We start from the raw sequence: 24712 nt of genomic DNA, 5'->3' as shown, positions 1-24712 counted from the left end.
TAGCCAGATGGGTCCGTTCAACTATTCAGGAGGCTTATCGTATCAGTATTCCATCGGGGATCAAAGCGCACCCTAGTCGGGCAGTGGGTGCCTCTTGTGCGCTTCGACATCAGGCTTCAGCGGAGCAAGTATGCAAAGCAGCAACCTGGTCCAGCCTGCACACGTTTACTAAACATTACAATGTCCATACTCGGACCTCGGCGGATGCGAATCTGGGTAGAAGGATTCTCCAAGCAGCGGTGTTGCACCTTTAGACAAGAGGTGCATGTAGCTTGGATCGGTGAGTCAATCTCCCACCCAGGGACTGCTTTAGGGCGTCCCACAGTACCTGTGTCCCCCAATGAGACAAAGGAGAAACATGGATTTTTGTGAGTACTCACCGTAAAATCCTTTTCTCCGAGACGTTCATTGGGGGACACAGCACCCACCCTGTTAGCCGGTTGGCTCATGTTTATTTAATTAATGTGCATTTTTTCATGAATGTCAGGGTGGTCCCTTGCCAGACATATTGTTTACGGCATTAAGGCTGATTGTTATTGTTCTCCTACTGCTTTTGCACTAAACTGGTTTCCGCCCGCAGTTAGGGTGAGGGTGTATACGGCGGGGGAGGAGCTAACCTTGTGTTTGCCTAGTGTCAGCCTCCAGATGGCGGTAGCATACACCCACAGTACCTGTGTCCCCCAATGAGCGTCTCGGAGAAAAGGATTTTACGGTGAGTACTCACAAAAATCCATGTTTCAGCTCTTTCCACAGATTCTCGATTGGATTCAGATCTGGAATTTGACTTGGCCATTCTAACACCTGGATACGTTTATGTTATGAATGAGTCACCGAGGAGGAAAAATAAAAACAAGCTAAGCCACAGAAAACCAGAGAGGTTGGTAACTAAGCGGATTGCAGACTCCTGATCCTATCCACACAACTAGCAGTAGCTGTGGAGCGTACCTACGATGATCCTAGACTCCTCGTCACAGCCGGAGAACTAAAGCCTAAAGCAAGAAAAGGGGAAATCTAAACTGCCCCAGAGCAGACCCCAAAGCATTAGACAGCCCCCAAACATGTATTGTCGTGAGACAAGATGAAAACATAAACACAGATAGAAAAATAGGCTGAGCAAACGATGGGGCCCACACTAACTAGAAAGGACAGGAAAGGAAAGATGCTGTCTGCAATCACGCACAAAACCCTGCCAAAAAAATGACCAACACTTTCTGATAAAAAAAACCCTGAAGTCGCTAGACTTCAATTCCCTATATCAGCACTTTGGTATATTCTGAAGACAGAGCAAAAAGAGACCAATCTGATCAGGGACAAAAAGCAAACTGGCATAAACAGAGACATAAGAATGGAAACTCAGCACAGCCCCAGCAGGGGCTGGCTGACCACAAAAACAGTAAACCAGACCAAATCTCATGTGAAAAAATAGCAGAGCACACTTAGCTTGAGAAGGCAGGAACAGAACTGGAAGCCAGAACCTCAGGGCAGGAAAATCACCAGAACAAAATTAGGGAGTCGGCTGTCTTAAATCCAGTCAAAGACTCCTGATGTCCACTCACAGTCCTCCTCCTCAGGTGGCAGGTCTCTGCCATTTAGATCAGCTTCATTACCTACTGTCACCACTAGAGGGAGCCCGGATGGAGAACTCACGACTCCTCTGTCAACACAGCCAGCTCCACAACCCTCACCAGAAGCCAGAGGTAAACCAGAAAATGAAAGTGTACAGATCCTATTTAGTTTGGGCTGACACCGACCCTTACTTGACCTCAGCAGCTGAGGATGCAGTTTCCTGTTTTTGCTGGTAAGCGCTTGTGTGATTTTTTTTTTTTTTTGTTTTTTTAATCCAGAAAATGAGTTCACAACACGTTTATTTGTGAACCATTCCACTGTAGATTTTGCTTTATGTTTGGGATCATTGTCTTGTTGGAAGACAAATCTCCGTCCCAGTCTCAGGTCTTTTGCAGACTCCAACAGGTTTTCTTCAAGAATGGTCCTGTACTTCGCTCCATCCATCGTCCCATCAATTTAACCATCTTCCCTGTCCCTGCTGAAGAAAAGCAGCCCCAAACCATGATGATACTGCCACCACCATATTTGACAGTGGGGATGGTGTGTTCAGGGTGATGAGCTGTGTTGCCTTTACGCCAAACATTTTGCATTGTTGCCAAAATGTTCGATTTTGGTTTCATCTAACCAGAGCACCTTCTTCCACATGTTTGGTGTGTCTCCCAGGTGGCTTGTTGCAAACTTTAAACACTTTTTATGGATATCTTTGAGAAATGGCTTTCTTCTTGATACTCTTCCATAAAGGCCAGATTTGTGCAGTGTACGCCTGATTGTCCCACCTGACTGTCCCATCTCAGCTGTAGATCTCTGCAGTTCTTCCAGAGTGATCATGGGCCTCTTGGCTGCATCTCTGATCAGTCTTCTTGTTTGAGATGAAAGTTTAGAGCGACAGCTGGGTCTTGGTAGATTTGCAGTGGTATGATACTCCTTCCATTTCAATATGATCGCTTGCACAGTGCTCCTTGGGATGTTTAAAGTTTTGGAAATCATTTGTATCCAAATCCGGCTTTAAACTTCTCCACAACAGTATCACAGGCCTGCCTGTTGTGTTCCTTGGTCTTCATGATGCTGTCTGTGCATCAAACAGATCCCTGAGACTATCACAGAGCAGGTACATTTATACGGAGACTTGATTACACAGAAGTAGATTATATTTATCATCATTAGTCATTTGGGACAACATTGGATCATTCAGAGATCCACAATGAACTTCTGGAGTGAGTTTGCTGCACTGAAAGTAAAGGGGCCGAATAATATTGCACGCCCCACTTTTTAGTTTTTGAATTTCTACAAAAATGTAAAATAACCAATAAATTCCGTTCAACTTCACAATTGTGTTCCACTTGTTGTTGATTCTTCACCAAAAATGTGGGAAAAGGATGAAAAATTCCAGGGGGCAGAATACTTTTGCAAGGCACTGTATGTATGGTGTAGTGCTGCACAATACCCCATAAGGCTGTGCTCACACAGAATATAAGAATGTGTCAATAGGTCGTACAGAAATCTACTCACTGGGGTTTTCCGGTATCTGGCTGCTGGTACACAAGTCTGCAGAATAAGACAGCAGAGAAGTTTAGGATTTATACTGTAACGTATAGCGTGGTAATGCAAAGAAGAAAACCGGGCACCACTAAAACGTGATTGCCCATTACACGCTAAAACCGTGAACGTGTCAAGGAAAGGGAAAAGCAGCATGCAGAGTACAGGGATCCCCATATAAACAATACAAAAATCTTTATTAAATTTACAACACTGCAAGGTTAAAAAAAAAATTAAAACCACACAGTAGCCCATAATAGGGCTGTGCTCTTGCCATAGCAGCAATGTGGGTTAATGCCAGCTTTACTGGTATATTCCCACTGTGCTTACCAGTACAGGTGCCTACTATAGACAGTGATACTGTTATGTATTCACTGTGTGTTATTTGAATTGCTGCTGTGAATTTGGGGGTATGGCAAGGGCACAGCCCTATTATGGACTACTGTGATGTCACGTGCTGTTTTAATATTTTTAACTTTGCAGTGTTGTAAATTTAATTAGGATTTTTGAATTGTTTATATGGTGATCCCCGTATTCTGCATGCTACTTTTCCCTTTTCTTGACAAGTATAGAGTGGTAATGTCATAATAACACACCTGTTATATCTGTCTATCTAGTACTGTCACAACCCCCACGTTTTATCTGGTGATGTCAAAGCTGTATGATACACGTTATATCTGGTGATGTCAGAGCTGTATAATACACGTTATATCTGGTGATGTCAGAGCTGTATGATACACATTATATCTGGTGATGTCAGAGCTGTATGATGCAGGTTATATATGGTAATGTCAGAGCTGTATAATACAGGTTATATGTGGTGATGTCAGAGCTGTATGATACACGTTATATATGGTGATGTCAGAGCTGTATGATTCACATTATATATCTGATGATGTCAGAGCTGTATGATACACGTTATATATCTGGTGATGTCAGAGCTGTATGATACACGTTATATATGGTGATGTCAGAGCTGTATGATACATGTTATATATGGTGATGTCAGAGCTGTATGATTCACATTATATCTGGTGATGTCAGAGCTGTATGATACGTTATATCTGGTGATGTCAGAGCTGTATGATACACGTTATATATCTGGTGATGTCAGAGCTGTATGATACACGTTATATATGGTGATGTCAGAGCTGTATGATACACGTTATATATGGTGATGTCAGAGCTGTATGATTCACATTATATCTGGTGATGTCAGAGCTGTATGATACGTTATATCTGGTGATGTCAGAGCTGTATGATTCACGTTATATCTGATGTCAGAGCTGTATGATTCACGTTATATCTGGTGATGTCAGAGCTGTATGATACACGTAATATCTGATGTCAGAGCTGTATGATACACGTAATATCTGGTGTCAGAGCTGTATGATACACGTTATATCTGGTGATGTCAGGGCTGTATGATACAGGTTATATCTGGTGATGTCAGAGCTGTATGATACAGGTTATATCTGGTGATGTCAGAGCTGTATGATACACGTCATATATGGTGATGTCAGAGCTGTATGATACACGTAATATCTGGTGATGTCAGAGCTGTATGATACACGTTATATCTGGTGATGTCAGAGCTGTATGATACACATTATATCTGGTGATGTCAGAGCTGTATGATACACGTTATATCTGGTGATGATACACGTAATATCTGGTGATGTCAGAGCTGTATGATACACGTAATATCTGGTGATGTCAGAGCTGTATGATACACGTTATATCTGGTGATGTCCGCTGTATGATATACGTTATATCTGGTGATGTCAGAGCTGTATGATTCATGTTATATCTGGTGATGTCAGAGCTGTATGATACACGTTATATCTGATGTCAGAGATGTATGATACACATTATATCTGGTGATGTCAGCTGTATGATACACGTTATATCTGGTGATGTCAGCTGTATGATACACGTTATATCTAGTGATGTCAGGGCTGTATGATACACGTAATATCTGGTGTCAGAGCTGTATGATACACGTAATATCTGGTGATGTCAGAGCTGTATGATACACGTTATATCTGGTGATGTCAGAGCTGTATGATACACGTTATATCTGGTGATGTCAGAGCTGTATGATTCATGTTATATCTGGTGATGTCAGAGCTGTATGATACACGTTATATCTGATGTCAGAGATGTATGATACACATTATATCTGGTGATGTCAGCTGTATGATACACGTTATATCTGGTGATGTCAGAGCTGTATGATTCATGTTATATCTGGTGATGTCAGAGCTGTATGATACACGTAATATCTGGTGATGTCAGAGCTGTATGATACACGTAATATCTGGTGATGTCAGAGCTGTATGATACACGTTATATCTGGTGATGTCAGAGCTGTATGATTCATGTTATATCTGGTGATGTCAGAGCTGTATGATACACGTTATATCTGATGTCAGATGTATGATACACATTATATCTGGTGATGTCAGCTGTATGATACACGTTATATCTGGTGATGTCAGCTGTATGATACACGTTATATCTAGTGATGTCAGGGCTGTATGATACACGTAATATCTGGTGTCAGCTGTATGATACAGGTTTTATATGGTGATGTCAGCTGTATGATACATATTATATGGTTATGTCAGCTGTATGATACACGTTATATCTGGTGATGTCAAAGCTATATGATACACGTTATATCTGGTGATGTCAGAGCTGTATGATACACGTTATATCTGGTGATGTCAGAGCTGTGTGATACACTTTATATCTGGTGATGTCAGAGCTCTGATTCATGTTATATCTGGTGATGTCAGAGCTGTATGATACACGTTATATCTGATGTCAGAGATGTATGATATACGTTATATCTGATGTCAGCTGTATGATACACGTTATATTTGGTGATGTCAGCTGTATGATACACGTTATATCTAGTGATGTCAGGGCTGTATGATACACGTTATATCTGATGTCAGAGCTGTATGATACACGTTTTATATGGTGATGTCAGAGCTGTGCGATACACGTTATATCTGGTGATGTCAAAGCTGTATGATACACGTTATATATGGTGATGTCAGCGCTGTATGATACACGTTATATTTGATGTCAGATGTATGATACACGTTATATCTGGTGATGTCAGCTGTATGACACACGTTATGTCTAGTAATGTCCGGGCTGCATGATACATGTTATATCTGGTGATGTCAGGGCTGTATGATACACGTTATCTGGTGAAGTCAGAGCTGTATGAAACACGTTATATCTGGTGATGTCGGGGCTGTATGATACACGTTATACCTTTACCTTGTGATGTCAGCTGTATGATACATGTTATATCTGGTGATATCAGGGCTGTATGATACACATTACATATGGTGGTGTCAGAGCTGTATGATACATGTTACATATGGTGGTGTCAGAGCCAGGGCTGTGGAGTCGGTAAGCCAAACCTGCGACTCCGACTCCTCAATTTCCCTTAGGATGTGTGCACACGCTGCGGATTCTGCTGCAGTTCCGCAGCGGATTTGGCCGTTGCGGGTCCGCAGCAGTTTTTGCTGCGGTGTACAGTACCATTATTCCCTATGGGAATAAAAAAACGCAGTGTAGACGGTGCAGATTTCTCCACACGGTTTTTCTGTGGTTTTGAAACCGCAGAAAGAATTGACATGTCAATTCTTTCTGTGGAATCCGCAGCGGTTTGCCATCTCCTCCACTGTGGAGATGGAAAACCGCAGGGAAAAACCGCAGAGCAATCCGCAGGTCTTTTGACCTGCAGATTTTACAAAATCCGCGCGGCCAAATCCGCACCCCATTCCGCAGCGTGTGCACGTAGCCTGACTCCGACTCCCACGTATATTGCTTATATTTAAGTGAAAAATTTATTGTAGTACAATGTGAACATCAGACATTAAATCATTTTTATGATACAATAATCAAGATATTTAGAGAGAACATAATATATACTGTATTTATTGGAATACAACTTTAGAACACAAAAAACTAATAAATTGTAAATATGTAATACACTATGTAATATCGATTACATATACTGTGTATATATATATTGTGTGTGTGTATACTGTGTGTGTGTATATACAGTATATATACTGTGTGTGTGTGTGTGTGTGTGTGTGTATGTGTGTATATATATATATATATATATATATATATATATATATATACTGTGTGTGTGTATATATATTATATATATATATTGTATATATAAACACTATGTAATAAACTATGTAAGTGGCAAAAAACAGTTTTCAACAAAGCATACTAAATAACATTTGTGCAGTCTATGAATTTGTTCTAAGAAATAGAATTGCCTCCATCAGATCCTCCTTCATAGATTACCTCAAATCTGACCTAATAATTTTAAGGCCAGAGAACAACCTCTCTACACTAACTTGGGTTGGAGGCAAAGCCGTAACCACATGGGCAACATCTCTAACAATTTCCGGGTATAAAGGAATTGCCTCATGCACAGTCAATTTTGATGAACGGTTGAATTTTTCTATTTCTTTGAGATCAAGTGAAACATTTTGCTGAAATATGGTCACTCTGCTTGCTATAGGAGACGGAGTGAAATCTTTTTCCTTGCGGCAGCGCTTTGCCTGCTCCATGTCATCCAAATACTTGTCAAAGTCAAACTCCTCATCTGATGAGGATGAAGATATGGCAGCAGTAGCACTGTCAGGACCCAAGTCCTCTTGCGCCTGGCAGTCCTTCTGTTGGCCACTCATCCCAACTGCTACCTCAGTCAGAGCTTCTTTTCCTTTAGTAAGCCGTTGATCATCAAGCAGTATACGATGACTTGGGTCCACAAACAGCTGCCAGAAAAATTTTATTTTCCAATAGCTGTGTCTCTCTCCGTTTCATTGAAGCAGAAATGCCATCTGCGATTAAACCTCCTCTTTGGGACTGCAAAATAGCAAGTTCTTCCACTCCCTTATGAAAATGCCAGGAGTTAAATCCTCAGCTTGTAATTTTATAGTCACCGGTAAATGGGTGGTTAAGCAATTCCTTCAATTCAACCACCTGTGTCCATTGACCTTCATTTAGGGTTACCTGAGGGTTCGCCATATCTATGAGAAACGGTTTTATGTCAAGCAATCGCTCAATCATTAAATAATTGCTGCCCCACCGAGTGGCTTGATTGACAATTGCCCCTTTCCCAGCACGTCTCTTCAAGATGGAATCAATTTTAGCGGTTCTGGCGGCAATAACCGATTTGCTCACTTCTCCAATCAGATTTCCAGCATGTCCCTCTTGCAGACTATGGGCCCCATCACACATAGCGACTCACCAGCGATCCCGACAACGATATCATCTTGTCAGGATCGCTAGTGAGTCGATACATGATCGCTGGTGAGCTGTCAAACAGACAGCTTCACCAGCGATCAACACCAGCGACGCCGAGCACGCGGCGTCGCTGTGTACTTGAGTTACCAGCGCGCTGATGCAGGGAGCTGGTAACTAAGGTACACATCGGGTTTCTAAGGGGCGTGCGTCACTTAGAAACCCGATGTGTACCTTGGTTACCAGCTCCCTGCATCAGCGCGCTGGTAACCAAGGTACACATCGGGTTTCTAAGCACCGCCTGGTGCTTAGAGACCCTGCGTTTACCTTAGTTACCAGCGCGCTGGTCTCCTGCCTGTCACACGCAGCAATGCGTGCTGGCCAGCGGGAGACCAGCGACCAAAAAAATGTCCAGGGCTTTCCAAGAGCGATCAGCGATACTGGCAAGGGGGCCAGTCGCTGATAGGTGTCACACACAGCGATCTCGCTGGTGAAATCGCTGTTACGTCACAAAACTTGTGACTCAGTAACGATCTCGCTAACGAGATCGCTATGTGTGACGGGGGCTTATCTCTTATTGCCAGCTGCAGCGTGTACACAACACGGCGCATGTGATGAATATGAAAGTGTTTTGAAGCAGCTTCAACAAGATCTATTTCTACAGTATAATTTTGCTGTTCTTCTGTTGTAATATCTGTTTGTTCCTCAGTTACATGAACAGCACTGTGGCCTTCCATCTCAAACATTCTGAATCCTAAATGTTCTTCTAGCTGTTGCTCATTACTCTCATTCATCAGTGTAATTGTACTTATCATGTTTGAAGCATTGTCCATTACAATAGCAAGAACCTGTTCTTTTTTGTTTGTAATCTTGCAGAACTTTTTCCACTAAGGCCTGGAGAAACTGGCTGCTGTGATGAGCTTTAGTTTCTGTTACTGCCAGTGTCTTGGTAACAATTTCTTTGTTGTCACAAACATATCGAACATTGATGGCAAAATAGTACACTCTGTGACGTGTTCAGGCATCCATTTTAAGAAACATGAAGCATCTTTTGAGAGTCTTTTTAAGATCTTCCTTTTGTTTAAGGGCTTCTTCAATCACTAATTTTCTAATACTTTCCCTTTCCAGAGAAACACCAATGGATAGAGCACATTTCTAATCTGCTTTCACTATTGAAAACATTATCTATGAGCTCAAAAACCTTTCAGGTGATGCGGTTTTTTAACCGCTTAACCCCCAAGGGTGGTTTGCACGTTCATGACCGGGCCAATTTTTACAATTCTGACCACTGTCCCTTTATGAGGTAATAACTCTGAAACGCTTCCATGGATCCCGATGATTCTGACATTGTTTTCTCGTGACATATTGTACTTCATGTTAGTGGTAAAATTTCATTCAAATAACTTGCGTTTATTTGTGAAAAAAACGGAAATTTGGCAAAAATGTTGAAAATTTTGCAATTTTCCAACTTTGAATTTTTATGCCCTTAAATCACAGAGATACGGCACACAAAAAACTTAACCTTCCCCACATGTTTACTTTACATCAGCACAATTTTGGAACCAAAATTTTTTTTTGTTAGGAAGTTAAGGGTTAAAAGTTGACCAGCGATTTCTCATTTTTTCATCACCATTTTATTTTTACGGACCACATCACATTTGAAGCCACTTTGCGGGTCTATATGATAGAAAATACCCAAAAGTGACACCATTCTAATAACTGCACCCCTTAAGGTGCTCAAAACCACATTCAAGAAGTTTATTAACCCTTCAGGTGCTTCACAGTAATTTTTTGAATATTTAAAAAAAAAATGAACATTTAATTTTTTTTCACAAAAAAATACTTCAGGTTCAATTTTTTTTATTTTACCAAGGGTAACAGAAGAAATTGGACTGCAAAAGTTATTGTGCAATTTGTCCTGAGTACGCTGATACCTGATATGTGGGGGGGAACCACTGTTTCGGCGCATGGCAGAGCTCAGAAGGGAAGGAGCGCCGTTTGACTTTTTCAATGCAAAATTGGCTGGAATTCAGATCGGACGCCATGTCACATTTGGTGAGCCCCTGATGTACCTAAACAGTGGAAACCTCCCACAAGTGACCCCATTTTGGAAACTAGACCCCCGAAGGAACTTATCTAGATGTGTGGTGAGAACTTTGAACCCCCAAGGGCTTCACAGAAATTTATAACGTACAGCCGTACAATTAAAAAATCATATTTTTTCCACAAAAATTATCTTTTCACCCTCAATTCTTATTTTTCCAAGGGTAACAGGACCCTAAAAGTTATTGTGCAATTTGTCCTGAGTATGCTGATACCCCACATGTGGGGGTAAACCACTATTTGGGCACTTGGCGCTGCTTCCCTTCCGAGCTCTGCCATTTGACATTTTTGGCTGGAATTGAGATCGGACACCATGTCGCGTTTGGAAAGCCCCTGATGTACCAAAACAGTGAAAACACCCCACAAATGACACCATTTTGGAAACTAGACCCCCCAAGGAACTTATCTAGATGTGTGGTGAGCACTTTGAACCCCCCAGTGCTTAACAGAAGTTTATAACGCTCGGGCGTGAAGATAAAAAAAATCGTATTTTTCCACAAAAATGATATTTTTGCCCCCAATTTTTAGTAACAGGAGAAATTGGACCCCTGCGGGTGTCATGTGCGTTTGGAGAGCCCCTGATGTACCTAAACTATTGAATCTCCCCACAAGTGACCCCATTTTGGAAACTAGATCCCCCACGGAACTTATCTAGATGTGTGGTGAGCACTTTGAACCCCCAAGTGCTTCACAGAAGTTTATAACTCCCGGGCGTGAAAATAAAAAAATCATTTTTTTCCACAAAAATGATATTTTTGCCCCCAATTTTTAGTAACAGGAGAAAAAGTTGTTTTTCAATTTGTCCTGAGTAGGCTGATACCCTATATGTGGGGGTAAAACACTGTTTGGGCGCATGGCAGAGCTTGGAAGGGAAGGAGCACCATTTGTCTTTTTCAACGCAGAATTGGCTGGAATTGAGATCAGACGCCATGTTGCCGAGCACCTGATGTGCCCAAACAGTGGAACCCCCCCAATTATAACTCCAACCCTAACCCCAACACACCCTTAACCCTTACCCTAGCCCTAACCCTAATGGGAAAATGGAAATAAATACATATTTTCTTTTAATTTTATTATTTTTCCCTAACTAAGGGGGTGATAACGGGGGGTTTGATTTACTAATTATTGCGGGTTTTTATGTTTGGCAGCTGTCATACGCTAAAAGACGCTTTTTATTGTAAAAATAGTTTTTGCATCACCACATATTGAGAGCTATAATTTTTCCATATTTTGACGCACAGAGTCATGTGAGGTCTTATTTTTTGCGAGAGGAGTTGGCGTTTTAATTAATATCATTTTCGGGCACGTGACATCTTTTGATTGCTTTTTATTCTGATTTTTGAGACGCAGAATGAACAAAAACCAGCGTTTCATGAATTTCTTTTGGGTGGTGCGTTTACGCCGTTCCGGGTGCGGTAAAATTTAGAAGGCGGTTTTATTCTTCGGGTCAGTATGGTTACAGTGATACCTCATTTAGGTAGATTTTTATGTTTTGGCGCTTTTGTGCAATGAAAACAATTTTATATAAAAAATAATTATTTTTGCATCGCTTTGTTCTGCGAGCTATAACTTTTTTATTTTTTTGTTGATGATGCTGTATTGCAGCTCGTTTTTTGCGGGACAAGATGACGTTTTCAGCGGTACCATGGATATTTATATGCGTCTTTTTGATCGTGCGTTATTGCACTTTTTGTTCGGCAGTATGATAATAAATCATTTTTTGCTTCGTTTTTTATTTTTATTTTTTAAGGGGTTCGCTAAAGGGGTTAACTAATGGGACAGTTTTATAGGGCAGGTCGTTCGGACGCGGCGATACCAAATATGTGTACTTTTATTGTTTGGTTTTTTTTTTATTTCCAATAAATAAATTTATTAGGGAATATTTTTATTTTTATTTTTTAATTTATTTAGATATTTTTTTTATTTTTTTTTTTTTTTAAATTATTTTTACACTTTTTTTTTAACTTTATTACATTGTCCCAGGGGGGATGTAGCTGTCATGTGACAGATCGCTGATCTGTCACATCACAGATCACTGTGACAGATCAGCGATCGATCACAGGCACTGCACAAGACTTCCTCCTTGCCTGCGCTTTTCAGGCATGAGGAAGCCAACTCCCTTCAGGCCCCCGAAGGTCCCCGTCGCCATCTTGGATTCGGGGACCTGCAGGGATGGAGCCCCCCGCAGCAGCGCTGCACATTGTTCTGCTGTGGGGGGCTCAGGGAAGCACGGAGGGAGCCCCCTCCCTGCTGATGCTTCCCTTTAACCCCCGGTACACCGCGATCGTGTTTGATCGCGGTGTGCAAGGAGTTAACGTGTCGGGGGCAGTCCGTAACTGCCCCTGACACATTGTGCCGGGTGTCAGCTGTGATAATCAGCTGACACCCGGCCGCGATCAGCGTCGCTCACCACGTGGGCGCCGCTGATCGCTGTGACGTACTATCCCGTCCCTGGGAATTAAGTCCCAGAGCATATGGACGGGATAGTACGTCACATGACAGAAAGGGGTTAAAAAGCTGATCTGCTTTTGCAGCTGAAAACCGTATCCTCAAAAAAACGCAGCAAAAACGCAGTGTGTGAATGTAGCCTTCGATCAGGAATAGAACAGTCATTTATAGGACATTTCATAACTTTCCCAAATTCCTATGAAAAAATACTCGTTAAAGACTCGTTAAAGGGTTGATTGTGACTTGTAGGATTGCTACTACCAATAGGTGGCGCTGTAGAGTAAAAGTCCTCTTTCTTTCTGATGAGGCAATTTGCATATTATTTTCCCAGAGGAGCATTGCACGGCGAATAAGCCTCCTTACCTTGACAAGCCACAGCTGGCATGTCACTCTCCGCAAGGAGAAACCTTACCTCTTAGACCCTAGTCCAGAGCCTCTCACCTTGCCAAATCAGATCTCATACTTTGCACTGACGAGAGCCAACAGCTCGAAAACACCGTGTCTGCAAATTGAGATTCTGATTTGGCTTGTATCCTAAGTCATATTACAAGACTCGTTAAAGGGTTGATTGTGACTTGTAGGATCGCTACTACCAATAGGTGGCGCTGTAGAGTAAAAGTCCTCTTTCTTTCTGAAGAGGCAATTTGCATATGAAAAAATATTCAGCACATTCTGCATTGAACTACTGTACCCAATTTATTATATATTTTAGGAGTCGGAGTCTGTCCATTTTATATCGACTCCGACTCCACCAAAATGAGCACCGACTCCACAGCCCTGGTCAGAGCTGTATGATACACGTTATATATGGTGATGTCAGAGCTGTATGATACACGTTATATCTGGTGATGTCAGAGCTGTATGATACACATTATATCTGGTGATGTCAGAGCTGTATGATGCAGGTTATATATGGTAAAGTCAGAGCTGTATGATACACGTTATATATGGTGATGTCAGAGCTGTATGATACACGTTATATCTGAAGTCAGAGCTGTATGATACACGTTATATATGGTGATGTCAGAGCTGTATGATACACGTTATATTTGATGTTAATGATGTATGATACACGTCATATCTGGTTGATGTTAGAGCTGTATGATACACGTTATATCTGCTGATGTCAGCTGTATGATACATGTTATCTGGTGATGTTAGAATTGTATGATACATGTTATATCTGCTGATGTCAGCTGTATGATACATGTTATATCTGGTGATGTTAGAGCTGTATGATACATGTTATATCTGCTGATGTCAGCTGTATGATACACGTTATATCTTGTGATGTCAGAGCTGTATGATACACGTTATATCTGGGGTTTTTAGAGCTGTATGATACACGATATGTCTGCTGATTAATACCAGCAAAGTGAAGTGAGATTAATCGGAGGCGCACCATAACCAAAGTCAAAATACCAACACAAATAAGGTAGTACAGGTATCTCATAAAACATACAGTTTATTGAAAGATATTAAAAAAATGCATAAAATTATGCAGAAAAGTAAGGTGGAGAATCAAAAGGTGGGGGATAATACTAGACCATAAAATAAATATACATAGTAAAAGTCATGTAGAAAAAGTACCTAGACCATAGTATATCTGCCTACACCTCACAGCTGTAGCTGAATAAGATGGAACATGCAAAATAGAAAAGAAATGTTAAAGGAGCAGGCATGATACTACATCAGGTAGTGTTTTGATAGTCAAATGACAGGTCTGGTGTTTAGTCGCCAGCCCTAACGCGCCTTTTACTCAAGTGTCATCAGGGGGCCTAAACTATGGTCTAGGTACTTCCTCTATATGACATTTACTTTACAGCTCTGGCAAAAATTAAGAGACCACTGCACAGTTTTCTAAAAATCAGCTTCTCTACATGTCTGATAGCCATTCCATTCCAGTGTCAGTTGAATTACAACCAGAGTACACCTCATCCTACTTAATGTGCTTCTGGTTAGGTGATCACATGAACCAAATCTTATTTAACGAAGGAAAGTATAAAAAACCCTGCTGTGGTGTTCACAATCCTCTTGCAATAGGACAAGCTGGATGGCAAAACAAGTGCTAGTAATATCCCAAAAGTAATAGGAATGAAAAAATTACTTTTAACCATGCCAAAGGAGTTGAAAAGAAAAGTCTTGAGTGAGGAAAATAAGGGCTCAATTCTGGCTTTACTAGCAGAGGGATATAGTGAGCGCCATGTTGCCTCCATCCTTAAAATTTCTAAGACGGCAGTCCATTACAACAAGGTCAAGCAGCAGACATTGAATACAACAAAACTACAGACCAGCAGAGGGCGAAAACGACTCTCCGCTGACCGGAATGACGTCATCTTATTCGAATGTCACTCAGCAACCGTAGGATGACATCAAGTGACCTACAAAAGGAATGGCAAATAAATGGCAGCTGGGGTGAAGTGCATGGCAAGAACAGTTTATAACAGGCTCCTAGAGGCAGGGCTCAAGTCATATGAAGCTAGAAAAAAGCCTTTCATCAATGAGAAGCAAAGGAGAACCAGGCTGATGTTTGCCAAAGACCATAAGGATTGGACCATAGAGGACTGGAGTAAGGTAATCTTCTCTGATGAGTCTAATTTTCAACTTTGCCCAACACCTGGTCGTCTAATGGTTAGATGAAGATCTGGAGAGGCATACAAGCCACAGTGTCTTGCACCCACATTGAAATTTGGTGGAGTATCAGTGATGATCTGGAGATGCTTCAATTGGGCAGGTTAATCTTTACGAAGGACGTATGAATCAAGCCGCATACAAGATTATCCTGGAAAAACAGTTGAGTCCTTCAGCTCAGGCAAGACTGAAGACTGTTTTTTCCAGTAGGACAATGCGCTATGACACACAGCTAGGTCAATCAATGTGTGGATGAAGGACCACCACATAAATCCCTGCCATGGGCAGCCCAGTCTCCAGACCTGAACCCCATTGAAAACCTCTGGAATGTAATGAAGAGGAAGATGGATAGTCACAGCCATCATAGTAACATAGTAAAGCCGAAAAAAGACATTAGTCCATCCAGTTCAGCCTATAAAATTCTGTCAGAATAAATCCCCAGATCTACGTCCTTCTAAAGAACCTAACAATAACTGTAAGATACAATATTGTTACGCTCCAGGAAGACATCCAGGCCTCTCTTGAACCCTTTGACTGAGTTCGCCATCACCACCTCAGGCAGGGAATTCCAGATTCTCACTGCCCTAACAGTAAAGAATCCTCTTCTATGTTGGTGGAAAAACCTTTTCTCCTCCAGACGCAGAGAATGCCCCCTTGTGACCGTCACCTTCCTTGGTATAAACAGATCCTCGGAGAGATATTTGTATTGTCCATTATATACTTATACATGGTTATTAGATCGCCCCTCAGTCATCTTTTTTCTAGACTAAATAATCCTAATTTTGCTAATCTCTTTGGGTATTGTAGTTCCCCCATGCCCTTTATTAATTTTGTTGCCCTCCTTTGTACCCGCTCTAGTTCTATTATATCCTTCCTGAGCACCGGTGCCCAAAACTGTACACAGTACTTCATGTGCGGTCTAACCAGAGATTTGTACAGAGGCAGTATAATGCTCTCATCATGTGTATCCAGACCTCTTTTAATGCACCCCATGATCCTGTTTGCCTTGGCAGCCGCTGCCTGGCACTGGCTGCTCCTGGTAAGTTCATCATTAACTAGGATCCCCAAGTCCTTCTCCATGTCAGATTTACCCAGTGGCTTACCGTTCAGTGTGTAATGCTGATATTGATTCCTTCTTCCCATGTGTTTAACCTTACATTTATCATTGTTAAACTGCATCTGCCACCTTTCGGCCCAAGTTCCCAACTTATCCAGATCCATCTGTAGCAGAATACTGTCTTCTCTTGTATTGACTGCTTTACATAGTTTTGTATCATCTGCAAATATCGATATTTTACTGTGCAAACCTTCTACCAGATCGTTAATAAATATGTTGAAGAGAATAGGTCCCAACACCGACCCCTGCGGTACCCCACTGGTCACAGCGACCCAGTTAGAGAATATACCATTTATAACCACCCTCTGCTTTCTATCACTAAACAAGCTACTTACCCATTTACACACATTTTCCCCCAGACCCAGCATTCTCATTTTGTGTACCAACCTCTTGTGTGGCACAGTATCAAATGCTTTGGAAAAATCAAGATATACCACATCCAGTGACACCTTGGTCCAGTCTATAACTTACCTCTTCATAAAAAATGATTAGATTGGTTTGACAGGAGCGATTCCTCATAAACCCATGCTGATATGGCGTTAAACAGTTAATCTCATTGAGATAATCCAGAATAACATCCCTCAGAAACCCTTCAAATATTTTACCAACAATAGAGGTTAGACTTACTGGCCTATAATTCCCAGGTTCACTTTTAGAACCCTTTTTGAATATTGGTACCACATTTGTTATGCACCAGTCCTGTGGAACAGACCCCGTCGCTATAGAGTCTCTAAATATAAGAAATAATGTTTTGTCTATTACATTACTTAGTTCTCTTAGTACTCGTGGGTGTATGCCATCCGGACCCGGAGATTTATCTATTTTAATCTTATTTAGCCGGTTTTGCACCTCTTCTTGGGTTAGATTGGTGACCCTTAATATAGGGTTTTCTTTGTCTCTCGGCATTTCACCTAGCATTTCATTTTCCACCGTGAATGCCGTGGAGAAGAAGGTGCTTAATATATTAGCTTTTTCCTCATCATCTACAACGATACTTTCCTCACAATTTTTTAATGGGCCTACACTTTCACTTTTGATTCTTTTACTATTGATATAGTTGAAGAACAGCTTTGGATTAGTTTTACTCTCCTTAGGCTACTTTCACACTTGCGTTTTTTTGTGGTGCATTTTTGCTGAAGAGGTTTGTTGAGCCAGTAGTTCCTGTGGCGGCACCTCCTGATCCTGTATTGGTTAAAGGCAATGTGGAATATGAGGTAGAGAAAATATTGGATTCTCGTTTGGTTAGACGGAGACTCCAGTATTTGGTCAAATGGAAGGGTTATGGCCAGGAGGATAATTCTTGGGTCTCTGCCTCTGATATTCATGCCAATAAATTGGTTCGTGCTTTTCACCGGGCCCATCCTGATCGGCCTGGTGGCATGGATGAGGGTTCGGTGACCCCTCCTCAAGGGGGGGGTACTGTCATGAACTCATTTTCTGCTCCACCAGTTGAGAGTTCCCCTTCCGTTCTCCCTCTGGTGGTGACAGGAGGTAGTGCATTTGGTTTAAGTGGTAGTGATCTGCCACCTGATGAGGAAGATAACGATTGGATCTCTGGAGTATCAGACTGGATATAAGACAGCCGACGCCCTATCCGGGTGCTGGTGATTCAGTCTGCTTCTCAGGTCCTGGACTTCAGCTCTCTTCCAGTCTTCTCAAGTTAAGTTTGTTTTTTGCTAATGTTCACACTTGCGCTTGTTGGTCAATTCAGTTTTTTGTGTAATCAGCCTGCCCCTGCTGGGGCTATGCTGAAATTCCACTCCTATTAATCAGTATTTGCCAATTTGCTTTTTGTCCCTTATTAGATTGGCCTCTTTTCTGCTCTGTCTCAGAATATTTCAGAGTGCTGATATAGGTTTAGAAGTCTAATGACTTCAGGGTTAATTTTGCTATCAGAAGTGTTGGACAATATTTTTGTAGGTTTTTTTTTTGGCAGATTGCAGACAGTGTCTTTCCTTTTCTGTCCTTTTTAGTTAGCCGGGCCCTATCGTTTGCTCAGCCTATTTTCCTGCCTTTGTTTGTATTTTCATCTTGTTTCACCGTCAATACATGTGGGGGGCTGTCTTTCCTTTGGGGTCTGCTCTGGGGCAGTTAGTTTTCCTCTTTTCCTGCTTTAGGCTTATGTAGTTCTCCGGTTGTGACGAGGCGTCTAGGAGCAACGTAGGAATGCTCCACGACTGCTGCTAGTTGTGCGGGTAAGATCAGGGATCTGCAATCTGCATAGTTACCAACTTCTCTGGTTTTCTGAGACTTAGCTTGTCTTTTTTTTCCTTGGTTTCCCATTCATAACAGCTGTGGCCACCTCATTTCATAGCCGCAGGGTCACCACATTGTCCTTGTACAGGCGGTCACGGCAGTCCCACAACGGGGCACGCTCCTGGACCAGGCGGATAAGGTGCTCGTTATCCAGGTAGACGTCTTTATCCCGTTGTGGAACCTAGACAAAACACATACATTCATTAGAATATTCGAATTTTGTGTGAATAAAAAGTTAGAAAAAAGATCCAGAAAAGAGGAAATATAGAAGATAAAAAAATAAAGAACATTACAAATCATTTGATACTTACATTCCGTATCACCACCGGGACTTGGCTTGGCTGCTCATGCTGTTCGCCCTCACTAGTCGCGTCCGTTGAAGATAACAATGTCTGAAAAAAAAACAACAAACGTTAGAGATTTTGAGAAGCAACAGATATACTTACCAAACGCACGAAAACAATCACGTCACGGTCTGCTTGCACCAGTTCCTGCAGGGATGGTGAATATTCCGATTCCGAAGACATACTGCATGTAAAAATAATACAAAGCATTAGTACATATACAATTTAAAAGGACAGGCATACATTGGATGTAATAATACTCACATTCTTGCCGCTGAAGCTAGAATTGAAAATGGGGTCTTCTTTTGCAGTCTCTCTGCTCTCCAGGCTGTCTCTATAGTTATGGTACAGTGCTGGCAGACACCTCCTTTTATATAGACATGAAGTTTTTTTAGGTGGGGATTTTTATAACTAGTCTAACCAATGGACACCAAAAAAAACGCATGCGCAAAAAAACCGCATACATGCGCTTGCCAATGCGCACGTATGCACACCCATAGACCATAATGGAAATTTTTTGCACAAAACGTGCGCATGCTTTTTTTTAAGCGGTTGGGTGGACCAAAAAATGCAACATGTAGCGTCTGGAAATTAAGGACGCACACCATAAAAAAACGCAGTGCACGAAAAACGCATACGTGCGCATGCCAACGCACACGTATGTGCACCCATGTTAAATATAGGGGGAAAAACCGCATGCGCACGTATGCGCAAAAACACAGCGCAAAAAAAACGCAAATGTGAAACCAGCCTCAGCAATGTGCTTCTCTGTTTCCTTTTTGACAGCTTTAATTAGTTTTTTAGATAAAGTATTTTTCTCCCTGTAGTTTTTCAGAGCTTCAATGGTGCCATCCTGCTTTAGTAGTTTAAATGCTTTCTTTTTACTGTTAATTGCCCCTCTTACTTTCTCAAAGAAGAATTGCTTAATTTTTTCCTCTTCGCCACGACAGCACCCACTGAGAGAGGGGATCCGCCCCCGGAACAGGAAACCTACAGAGAGATAAATGGGGCGGTCCCCCTCGCTCCCTCAGTTTTTTGGTTTCCTGTTCCTGGAAAGGAACCCGCAGAAGAGGATTCCTGGTCTGGTAGCCGCCTGCGTGCAGAATATGAGCAGCAGGGGCCCCAGGACTGGAGGCAGCGTCGGGCGGAGAGGTGTATTCCCCCCCCAGAGCTGGTAATGCAGGTGAGGCCGGAGGTGAGAGTGGTGCCAAGGCTCACTGGGGGGGGACATGGCTATACCCCCCCGAGGGGGCAGGCGCATTACAAATACCATTGGGGCATACTGGGCCGCGCCCCCCCCCTGAAAGGAAGCAGAAGAGCTCGAGCGTTCGTGCTGAGCAGCGCCACTGGGGGTCATACCTGCGGCAGGGGTTAATGTGAGGAGGACCCCGTGTGTTGATGGCGGGGCGCAGATGCACGGTGGGCACCGCCAGACGACCGCCGCATCAGTAAATCGCTGTGACCGAGCGTTCCCCAGGAGAGGCAACCCGGAAGTGGTAAAAGGACTTCCGGGGTCAGGACAGGAGGCAGAGATCGCGGGACAACGCCCGCGCATGCGCAGAGCAGAGAAAAAAAAAAAAAAATGGTGGACAAAAAAAAAAAGAAAGAGGAGCAGCTATAGCAGAGGCTTTAAAAGGAAGCCACAGACACAGCGCTAGTGCGCAGTCATGTCGTCCATAGATGACCCAGCTTCGCTCCCGTTAGGTCAGCCAGTGGAATCCCCACATGGCAGTAGACAGAGCAGTGCTACAAGGAGAAGCAGTAGCACCAGAAAAAGTGGCAGCTCCAGGAAGGATGAGCACTTAGAGAAAAAACGTAAAGAAAAGAAGTCGTCCCATGCCTCGCCTCAGCCTGGGTCGCGGACCCCGCAGCCGGTAGTTTGCTGACGAAACTCACGGGTGAGTGTTTTTTGGTCAGAATAAATAATTGATGGCCTTCTTTTTCTGGTCCATACCCCCTTTAGGCTAAAAGAACGGAGAAGGCGAAAAATAGAGAGTGTGCCTTATGTTCTCAGCCCCTCCCAGACGGCCACCCTAAGAGATTATGCCAATCGTGTATTGAGGAGGCCTTACAGGAGGAATCCTCACGAAAGAAGGAGGATATCCGGGCAATGATAAGAGAGGAGCTACGGGCCTTAGGCGGTTCCAGTAGTTTGGGGGGTCACTCCTCCGTGAGGGAAATATGTTCGCCAAGAGGAGGAGCCTCGCTGGCGTCAAAGTCGCCGTCAGGAACCGGGGATCTAGATTCCGATAGATCCCAGGAATACCTTTCCTCAGAGGACGAGGACCAAACGTGTTTCCCCACGGACAGTGTCAGTAATTTAGTGAAGTCTGTCCGAAATACCATGGGGTTGCCAGAGAGTAAGGACCCCAAGACTCCACAAGACATAATGTTTGCAGGCATTTCCCGTAGAAAAGTCCGGGCATTCCCAGTGGTCCCAGCTGTAAAAGAGCTAGTTAAAAGGGAGTGGGAAAAACAAGGTCAGAGAACCTTCCTCCCCTTAACGTCAAAGCGTAAGTACCCTTTTGACGATGAGGAGTTAACAGCCTGGTCGAGAGCCCCCAAGGTGGATGCGGCAGTGGCCTCTACCTCTCGTAGATCCTCCCTGCCGGTAGAGGATTCAGGAACTTTTGCTGACTCTTTGGATCGTAAAACCGATACATTCCTTAAAAGATCTTGGGAAGCATGTACGGCAACTTTTAAGCCCGCAATAGCAGCCACGTGCACGGCAAGGTCAATGTTGGTGTGGCTGAATGACCTAGAGGACAATATTAAGAATGGAGTAGCTAGGAATAGACTCCTTTCCTCTATGCCCCTCATTAAGGGAGCAGCGGCCTTCCTCTCCGACTCCTCCGCGGACTCTCTCCGACTCCTCCGCGGACTCTCTCCGGTTATCGGCTAGAGCAGCAGGACTAACCAATGCAGGCCGGCGGGCCTTATGGTTGAAAGGGTGGAAAGGAGACACGCAAACAAAGACTAGACTGTGTGCTATACCCTGCCAGGGTAAGTACCTGTTTGGCACGGAACTGGATGAGATTTTGACAAAAGCGGGGGAGAGAAGGAAGGGTTTTCCTAACCCGTATGTTCCATTTAACAGGAGGGCCTACAGGAAGCCGCCGTTTGGCAAAAAGAAGGACTTTAGACCCCAGGACCGCTGGGGAAATAAGGACCCCAAACAAAGGGGCAACCTATTCGGGAAACGTCCCTTCAGGGGAGACAGGTCCCGATAAAACCATTACACCGGTAGGTGGCAGGCTATTAAAATTCAACCACCAATGGGAGAAGGTGACATCAAACCCATGGGCCATGAATATTGTGTCATCAGGCCTAAAATTAGAATTTGTTTGGCATCCACCGAACTCCTTCCTATTGACTTCCATGAAGTCCCGGACACAGCAGGAAGCACTGGAGATAGAGATTGCAGTACTGCTAACTAAACAGGTCCTAGTAGAGGTCCCAGGGGACGAAATAGGAATGGGCTTTTATTCTCCTCTATTTTTAGTCCCAAAACCAGATGGCTCTTATAGGACTATAATAAATTTAAAGAAGCTTAATACCTTCTTAAAGCTGAGGCCGTTTAAAATGGAGTCGATAAAGTCTGCAATAAAACTTTTGTTCCCCAGGTGTTATATGGCAGTCTTGGACCTAAAGGACGCCTATTACCATCTCCCCATATATCGTGGGCACCAGAGGTTCCTGCGGGTAGCAGTCTGGTTCAAAGGTCGGATTCAGCATTTCCAGTTTGCGGCAATGCCATTCGGGCTATCCATGGCTCCTCGGGTATTTACCAAATTGATGCTGGAGGTGATGTCGTATGTAAGGCTGAATGACACCCTAGTTGTCCCTTACTTAGACGACCTACTCATAGTGGGAAATTCTGTTTCACAGTGCGAAGCCAGAATAGCTAAGATTATCTCATCCCTACAAACACTAGGCTGGCTAATTAACTGGGAGAAGTCCAGACTAGAACCAGTAACCTGTCAGAGGTTTCTAGGCCTGAAAGTAGACTCCGTAACTGAGGAATGTTTTCTGCCACACGCCAAAGCGATAGCCATAATCAATAAGATACGGAATACTACAGGAAGACCCGTAATATCATTGAGACAGGGTATGTCCTTGCTGGGGTCCCTGATATCGTGCATTCCAGCGGTGCAGTGGGCCCAGTTCCACTCCAGAGAACTACAGTGGGCCATTCTGCAGGAAACAGACTGCAGGGGCGGTTGGAGTGGAAGATGTCCCTATCGCCCGAGGTGGTTAAATCCCTAAAATGGTGGTTAAATCCTTCCAATTTATCGAAAGGAGTGCAATGGTGGGTGACTCCCTCCAAAATACTCACCACGGATGCCAGCCCCTTAGGTTGGGGGGCCCACCTAGAGGAGCACATGGTACAAGGCTGGTGGCGTAATGATGAAATAGAAACCTCCTCTAATGTAAAGGAGCTAACAGCGATTTTCTATGCGATATCTCATTTTCTCCCGCAGTTAAGAGGCACCCACGTGAGAATCCAGACAGACAATACCACCGCAGTGGCCTATATAAACCGGCAAGGAGGCACGCGGTCAGTACCATTGATGTCTATCGCGGGAAAGATCCTAGAAATGGCCGAGGTACATCTTCTCTCCTTGTCAGCGCTCCACATAAGAGGAGTAGACAACTCCCGAGCAGACTATCTCAGTCGCCAAGCCCTATATCAGGGCGAGTGGGTCCTCAGCAGGCACGTCTTCGAAATGATAGCGTCAGAATGGGGCAGACCAGAGATAGACCTATTCGCGACCAGAGCCAACAGGCGCGTAAGAAGGTTTGCTTCACTCTACAGGTCAGACAACCCAGACATTCTAGATGCCCTCCAAGCACCCTGGACATTCCAGCTAGCCTATGCCTTCCCTCCAATGGTTCTACTACCAACAGTAGTCAGGAAGATAAGACAGGAGAGAGCGAGGGTCATCTTGATAGCCCCGTTTTGGCCAAAAAGACCGTGGTTTTCATGGCTGAGAGCCATGTCAGTAACCGACCCGTGGATCCTGCCGCTGCACCAGAATCTTCTCTCGCAGGGACCCTGCTACATCCACAGGCCAAAGCCCTGCACCTAGCGGCCTGGAATTTGAAAGGGAGCTACTGAGGCAGAAGGGTTTCTCAAAGAACCTAATCAATACCCTGCTACAAAGTAGGAAGGAGTCCACAACAAAAATATATGCTAAAGTGTGGAAAAAGTTCCTGGCCTTTCACCCAGCAAAACTAGCCGGTGAAGTACCCATTACGGCCATTCTAGAATTTCTGCAAAGAGGCCGAGAATTGAGGCTCTCAGTAAGCACTCTGAAGGTCCACGTGTCAGCCATAGGAGCCCTATTTAACTATAACGTGGCAGCAAATAGATGGGTGACCCGTTTCATCTCAGCTTGTCAACGCTCAGAACCGG

At 43.4% G+C, this 24712-nt stretch overlaps 1 protein-coding gene across 3 annotated transcripts in view; it reads right to left on the bottom strand.

The window, feature by feature from the left end:
- Window positions 1-24712, bottom strand: part of LOC141069165 (histo-blood group ABO system transferase 1-like) — a 194318-nt gene that overhangs the window by 18255 nt on the left and 151351 nt on the right. For 2 of the 3 annotated variants that reach the window (XM_073558567.1, XM_073558550.1), the window contains exon 5: window positions 3076-3111. The exons of the other annotated variant lie outside the window; for it this stretch is intronic. In XM_073558567.1, coding sequence (XP_073414668.1) covers window positions 3076-3111 — 36 coding nt within the window. The remainder of the gene's footprint in view (window positions 1-3075; window positions 3112-24712) is intronic. 3 annotated transcript variants of the gene reach the window in all.

The sequence above is a fragment of the Dendrobates tinctorius genome, unplaced genomic scaffold (assembly GCF_039654945.1).
Source record: "Dendrobates tinctorius isolate UK_male_01 unplaced genomic scaffold, ASM3965494v1 ptg000013l, whole genome shotgun sequence".
NCBI lineage: Eukaryota > Metazoa > Chordata > Amphibia > Anura > Dendrobatidae > Dendrobates > Dendrobates tinctorius.
This window is presented reverse-complemented; position numbering and strand designations above follow the sequence as displayed.